This window comes from Spodoptera frugiperda, chromosome 20 (genome assembly GCF_023101765.2).
Source record: "Spodoptera frugiperda isolate SF20-4 chromosome 20, AGI-APGP_CSIRO_Sfru_2.0, whole genome shotgun sequence".
NCBI classification, from domain to species: domain Eukaryota; kingdom Metazoa; phylum Arthropoda; class Insecta; order Lepidoptera; family Noctuidae; genus Spodoptera; species Spodoptera frugiperda.
In genome coordinates, this window is record NC_064231.1 from 13,551,594 (window position 1) to 13,559,153 (window position 7,560).

At 37.7% G+C, this 7,560-nt stretch overlaps 1 protein-coding gene across 1 annotated transcript; it reads right to left on the reverse strand.

The window, feature by feature from the left end:
• Positions 1-448: 448 nt before the first annotated feature.
• LOC118282305 (cytochrome P450 4C1-like) lies at positions 449-6,119 on the reverse strand. The gene is made up of 10 exons (XM_035603325.2): positions 5,895-6,119; positions 5,222-5,314; positions 4,525-4,635; positions 3,072-3,257; positions 2,585-2,781; positions 2,452-2,509; positions 2,109-2,310; positions 1,692-1,843; positions 1,316-1,495; positions 449-852 (listed from the first exon to the last, which is right to left on the reverse strand). Exons 1-10 carry the CDS (start codon positions 6,049-6,051, stop codon positions 674-676), a joined length of 1,515 nt encoding a protein of 504 aa, XP_035459218.2. The 5' UTR covers positions 6,052-6,119; the 3' UTR covers positions 449-673.
• Positions 6,120-7,560: the final 1,441 nt, after the last annotated feature.

Genomic DNA, 7,560 nt, shown 5'->3' on the forward strand with positions numbered 1-7,560 from the left:
CTGTTGAAGGCAAATCCTCCGCTAACGTCGGTCACCAGTGACCACCGCGGCGTTCAATGTGTTAAAGGACAATAATATGTAATGTTAGGCCCACCTTTCAAGAGGAATAAGACATCCCTCAATGAAGAGGATAATTGAGGTTCATCATCATCATCATCATAATATATCAGCCATAAGACGTCCACTGCTGAACATAGGCCTCCAATAACTTCCAAGTAGGCCGGTTGCAAGCCACCTGCATTCAGCGGCTCTCATAAGTTTCGAAAAACATAAGGATAACTTAGCTAGGAATAATCTTTAATTGGCTTTTCTTTGACGTAATTCTTACTTGAGCTCAGTGTATAAACAACATTACTATACTTTGCGTATAGCACGAAATGAATAATAAATTTTAGTAAGATAGCAAGTTGGACACTAGGCCACTGGAAAAATAAATAAAACGACAATAAGCAAAATATTTTACTTAATTTTCATAACAACTATCGTGAGACATAATTAACTACAAAATACGGTTTACTTTTTATTAACTACAAAATATTTGGAAAATAACGTGAGTAAGCCGATAACAAAATAATTAATTTGGTATGTCTTATGAAAGTTATAACAAATCAGCTATCACATCTTAAAAATAGAAGCAGCAACTGCTGGCAGCTGACAGAAAGATTTGTTTAATTCAACACTTAATTCTAGGTTCTAATCGTATTTGGAAGTTGTTTTCGTCCTTCATCATCAGGTCGAAGGTGAGTCGCAGTGGAGGGAAGCTGGAGTCACTTGCCACGGCTGGGAGTAACTTGAAGCGTCGCAGTACCGTCGACAATACTGTTTTCATTGACATCATGGCGTATTGGTAACCTGGAATACATGAAACAGTAAAGCATGTTAGGTAATGCCGTAATTACAAATTTATGCAGAATGTCCTAGAAATTGACGACTAATGATGAATGAATTAGTAAGACACACTTAAAGTGTGGGAGAGTCATGTTTCGGCACGAATGGGCTGGCTCAACCGGAGTGAAACCATGGCCTCACAGAAAACCGACGTGAAACAACGCTTGTGTTCTGTGAATGAGGTTACCGGAGGCCCAATTCCCCCTTTCCCAATCCCCGATTCGCCAACAACCCTTAAATTACTAACCCTCAAAAGGCAACGCACTTGTAACACTTCTGGTGTTCCGGTGTCCATGGGCGGCGGCAATTGCTTACCACCAGGGGATATGTCTGCTCGTGTTTCTTAAAAAAATATGCAATTAAAAGCTAATGCCCCCTTTGAAGTTTTAAGTTATTAAATGTGGAAATAAAGTTTTCACAATCTAACCTGCACAGTTTCTCGGTCCATGACTAAAAGCCATGAACGCAGCGGGATGCTGGAGTGGCGTGTCAAGGAACCGTTCAGGTCGGAACTGCTCCGCGTCCTCTCCCCAGTAGCGAGGGTTGCGATGCAAAGCCCAAATGTTGACTAATACTCCAGTCCCAGGCACAAGTGTGATGCCTGAAGCTAAAACAAATAACGAATAATGCTTTCGTTTTTTTTCTGTCTACAAGTGGTTGCTATAAAAGAAGATTTAGGTACAATTTTCATCTGACGAATTTGATTAAGACGAGAAGGAACCTAGCCTACCAATTCTACGTTAATTTTCGTATCATGCAATGATTGATTAAATCTACCATTAAAAATATATAAAGAATCTTACGCAACAGCACATGATTTTCCACTTTTCTCACGATGATTGGTACTGGTGGGTACAATCGTAGTGTCTCCCTGATCACTGCATCGAGGTACTTTAGCCGAGGCAGGTCCTCGAAGGTGGCCAGCCTGTCCGAGTTGCCGAACACTTCCTGTAACCTGTTGAAAAAGGAAACTTATTTTTTGTGGTCTTACATTATTTCCTACGCATTAATTAACTCTTCCAGTACCAAATCCACTTGTCTCGTGTTTGCGAAAGTTAGCCCTCACTACACTCGACCGATTAGCAATGAAACACTCATTAGCAACATCATCTACATCGACCACCTAAGTGCCCACTGCTAAGCAAATACATTTCTCACGGGGACAGAAATGGGCATTAACTACTATGCTTGCTTAATTATCTTTTATTTACTCCACTCACTCTTCATAAACTTTCTCTTGCACTTCTGGATGCCTCGAGAGTATCAACGATATAAAAGATGCTCCGACAGCAGAAGTGTCATTGCCAGCTACCATGATGACCATCAGCTCTTCCACGATTTCTATATCTGTGTATCCATCGTCTCCTCCAGAAGATCTTATTAAGCATTCCAAAAATGTCTGAATATTTCCTTCTGGTGAATCTGGAATAGAATTATCTTTATTTACTTTAAACACATTTGTATTTATTTTCATAGCAATACTTATTACTTCGCTGTTGGTGGTAGGTATGTGTTGTTGGTAGGAACCTCGATTTTGTTAGTTTTGTGGCACATGTAACTTACTTTCAGTGTCTTTACTTTCTTTGCTGTGCTTAATTTCTTGTCTTTTAGCTTTGATTAACTGGAAATGAAGGACTAGTTAATGATCTGATTTGTTCTATAGGTGTGTATGTACTCTATAGGTGAGTTTCGGTACCTCGAGCATGAAACCCCATAAATATTCCTTAAGTTTCACCAGCCTTGTGTACACTGGTAGGTTGTTGTAAATCAAGTCACTGTGTAACCAAGGTTGGCACAGGCGTTCGGCACACTTCGGAAGTCCATAGTTGAACGCTTTTATGAAAGGATGATCTGAAGATTTCTGGGCACCCATCTTGTATCCTAATGTAGATTCTGGAATGTAAAAATCGTAATTTTTATTGCAAATCCACAATTGTGAGAACAAATTAGTTTTTAAAATTGGTCTTATTTTGTGACCCCTAACCAAGACTCATTCAATCCCGAAATACGATTTCGGCATAATTACGGTATTGTTACCGACCAATACCGTAAAATCGTTATGGTTAAAAGATGATAACGTTTTTGTCATATTAGATAGGTCATCATCATCATCATGATCATCATCAAATTAATCATCATCTTTATGATATCTTCTCAGTACATATCAATTTTACTACAATTACCAGCAATAGCATCCATGGTATAAGCTGTGTAGTATTTAAAGGCAGACAGTGGACCAGTCCCGGTCACTTTCCCCAACTCCTGCACAAGTATGGTGCTGTGCCTCACGAATATTGACACGAAAGACTTCAAGTTCTTCATGTTGAAGGTCGGCACTAGGACTTTTCGACGAGGTCGCCATATTGGAACTGTAAAGTGTAAGTTTCAATGGATGAATGTTAATTAACACTGTTAAAGCGAAATTTCGCCAGTTGCGTTAGGATCGATTATTATGTGGTTAGGTTCAGCTAATTGACATAAATATCTATACAGGGTGAACATTTCGCATGCGCGTGCTTTCGCTCGATCAGCTGTTAGCAGCGCCCGCGTTATCGGAAGACTAGTAGGCATATTGGAACTATAGGCGCGCGTGCTAATACAATTTTGTTATTGTGATAAACATAAAACTAATAATTATACAAAAAATTTTCTTTGGGAAAGTTATTTGTAATGACGAATACAATGACGTGTCTAAATATCGGTCACTAATAAATTAACTAACACATTATTTACAACTTAAAAATACCAAAAAAAAAGGAATAAAAACTAACTTAAAACTAAAATAAAGGCGTTAGGCGTGGTTAGGCGTCGAAGTACTCGTCCGCATCGCTGTCACTGTCACTAATTTCCAGTCACTCCATATTGCAATGTATAAGTTCAATGTTGTTTAACAATAAATATTATTTATATTGTTTATATTCGTACAAGCATTTCCAAGGTTATAATTTTTATTCTTAAAATGTTCAATTATAGAGGCAACTTGTGGCAAGTTGCATAGGTCAAATATCTAGTTTTGTTTCCTTGAACACAAATATCTATTGTATTCTTCGATTTCTGCATCATTTACCATTATACATATGATTATATTTATATTCACGATTAATTTATGATATATGTATAACTACTTCTTCTTCTTTCTACAGCCCATTACATCCACTGCAGGATATAGGCCTCCTCCAATGCACTCCATACACTTCGGTCTTTTGCCTTCCTTCTCCACATCGGACCTGCGGCTTTCGCGATATCATCGCTCCAGCGAGCTAGCGGTTTCCCTCGGTTCCTGTGGCCCGATCTTGGTCTCCAGTCAAGCACCTTTTGGCTCCATCTTCCGTCCTCCCTACGGCTTATGTGCCCGGCCCATTTCCACTTAAGCGAGGCTACTCTTTGAGCTATGTCGGTGAGTTTTGTTCTCCTTCTGATCTCGGTGTTCCTGATCCTGTCTCTCAGTGATACACCTAACATAGCTCGTTCCATAGCTCGCTGTGCCACCTTAAGTTTTTCCATGGCTTCCAACTGTACAAATGTATAACTACATATAATATATATTATTTTAGCCTTATTACCATACGATAATATTACTACTAAACATTGGCTGTAGGTACACTTCATATGCTGCATAATGCATTATTCACTTACCAGGAGCGAATATGCTTCCATTGCCCACAAAGAGTGTAGCCATTTGCATTATATCATCCTTCGCAAGACAAGTCTTTAATACTAACTCTGCAGCCTCAGGGTCTACGATCACTGGAAATATATTTTTACATTCAAATTCAAAGTCAAAGTCAAAATTATTTATTTCAAATAGACCGAGAAGGCACTTTTGAACGTCAAAGCAAATATTACAATTAAAAAAAAATGTCTGTCTGTCGGTCAGTCCTCTAGTGAAGCTATTTGGTCGTTCCAAAGTGTAGATTCCTATGGAGAAGAACGAGCAAGAAACTCCATAGGTTACTCTTTTTCAATCAGATTTATTCACAATAATATATAACTTTCGTGAGACATACTAAATTAATTGATATGTATTTCGGCTTACTCACGGAACTATTTGACGAGGATCTAGACTAGTTTTAGTCGCCGCGTCGTAGTTCGCGGAATGCTGCTCAAGAATCTAGCTATAGGTCGACTTCCTCATCAAATAGTTACGTCAGTAAACCCCATCTTTGTTAAATATAATATGGTTTTTAGTGCTCCTTACGACATTCGCGGGGGTTATAACAATAGTATACTATCATCACCGAAAAGGTTCCTAGTATAAGCTCATAACCATGAGGGTCATGAGCATCTAACACTGGTAGTTATTTGGCAATAAATATAATAAGTATTTACTCACTTGTGTACAGATAATTTCCCTGCCACGCTGGGAACAAACCGTTATCATTCTTCAAGGCATCTCTACCAAGAATTTGTAATGCTTGCATTCGTTCTAGAAATACAATATAAGTGACGATATATTAAGAACTGTATGTTGTTTGATTTGACTTCACTTCACACAACTTTAACACACCAATACTTATTTTCACCATCTCTCGTTTTCAAGGAACCTTTAATCTAAGACAGGTGACACTTAACGCCATTTTAGCTTTCACCAATGTTTTGGTGTCACCTGAAGGTAAGGGTGCTTTTCTACCAGAGGTGTGCTATGTAACTATGCTACGAAGATGTAGACTAAGCTGTGAAACTATGTGACCGTTGCCACTGATGTCGATGCTATAGCTGTGAGCGAGGGAGATGCGCAGCTCGAGTATGCAATGTATCGATAGTAGGGAAGCATCCATAGCACGTATCGATAGCAGACATTTATAGCACGCATCCTTAGTACGCATCTTTCCATATAAAAATCCATAGCTTATTTGAGTCTGTTTCCACCAATACTAATCTTTATATGCCAATAAATATGATTCATCCACAGCAACGTAGCATAGCACATCTCTGGTGGAAAAGCACTATAAAGGTAAGACATGGTTTAAGGGTGATTAATGAAAACGGCAACAAAAAGTACTTACTGTGGTTGTCGCCTAAAAACAAATAACTGTGTCCAATCAAAGGGTATGCTTTCACTCTACAACTTAACTGTCTACCCAACTTGTACACTTCCCTTCTAGACCAACGGTCATATAACATTAACACTATAACTAAAAATATTAACAATTCTACTAACATCTTGTTCCAATAAAGAGTTCTCAAATAATCAAACTTGTCTTTGAAACACCTAATATATATTGACGTATTCAGAACTATTAGAAGCTAAATTATTTTAAAAAATTAAAAAATAATCAATTTAAGTAAAAAAAAAACCTATTTTGAAGCATCAATTCAAGGTTTTAAGCAAGAATCCGAAATTATTGATTTTTAACTTATGTTTCGGATTATAAGGCCAGTGGTTCTCAAATTACGCTGTGTTGATATATTTATTTACTGAAACTAGCCATTTAGGTATTGAGCGGTATACCTTCCTATATCCATAATATTGGTAAGTACTAAGACAATAACCTGCATAGTTATTCACCGAGGCGACCACAAGTTTCAAAGATAATGGCTTCGTTAAGAAACATATTTTTTTACAACAATAACTACTGTCTCTGTACTGAATCCATATGGGAGAGTTCTACTTCGGTTCAAGTGATAATGTATTTTTATTGAGGCAGGAAAATCATTTATTCATTTCACCCGTCTTGGCTTGGGTGAGACGAGAGATCAGATCAGACTCTTACTGATTAAAAACCACCGTGTTCCTTTTTCTGTTTTGACCCGGAGTCCCGGTAACCTGTTAAGTTGTCTGCAGCACCGAATATCAAGTGTTAATACCTTGGTGACCAATCAATCCATCCATCCACATCAATCAACTCTCGGAATACCCCTAAAATTCCGGAGACAGGCTTGAAACGCCTTTGGTGTAGAAGGTATCCATGAGCGGTATTGATTGCTTACCATCAAGTGATCAGTCTGCTGTTTTATCGCTCTTTCCAAAAGCAAAAATCTATCTTTATCTTTATACAACCCAGCAGAGTATTTTTTTTACAAGTGTTAAACATGTGAAAAATTTACTATTGCTATACCTAATCTGAAAACTTTGGGAACCTTTGCATAAATATGACATTGAATTTTTTTCCTTATTTAATTATTTTATTTTTGACAATAGCATAAATACAATAATACATTCACACCTTTATCTATCGCGCGGATTAGAAACCAATTATTATTTTTTATACAAATAAGTTAATTGAGTTATCTCATATGTTGAGCTGTTGACTTGTTTTGGTAATACTAAACAACATATTTTTGATTTTTAATCATTTTGTATTGTCTAAGATGTTATGTAAAATCGGGTTCTTTGACCCTAGGGGGTTTAACTTTGACCCAAAGATATAGAAAAATGAAAAACTAATATTATACATACACTTTGTTCTGGATTCCTATTGGTATAGAATTTGGGTCCAAGTTACCAAGCTTTACCGACGTTACTATAGGTATATTCCAGGCTCAAGTAGCTTGACCGCAGTGGTACCGCGGCCTCACAGATAAGTGAGAAACAACGCTTGTGTTATTTCATTTTTTCGCCATGTGAATGAAGCTAACGGAGCCACAAGCTTCCTTGCAATTTCTTAATCGTCAAATTCTAAACGTCCAGGCTAGTACCGCACTTTTAAAACTATGTCCATAAGCGGCGCC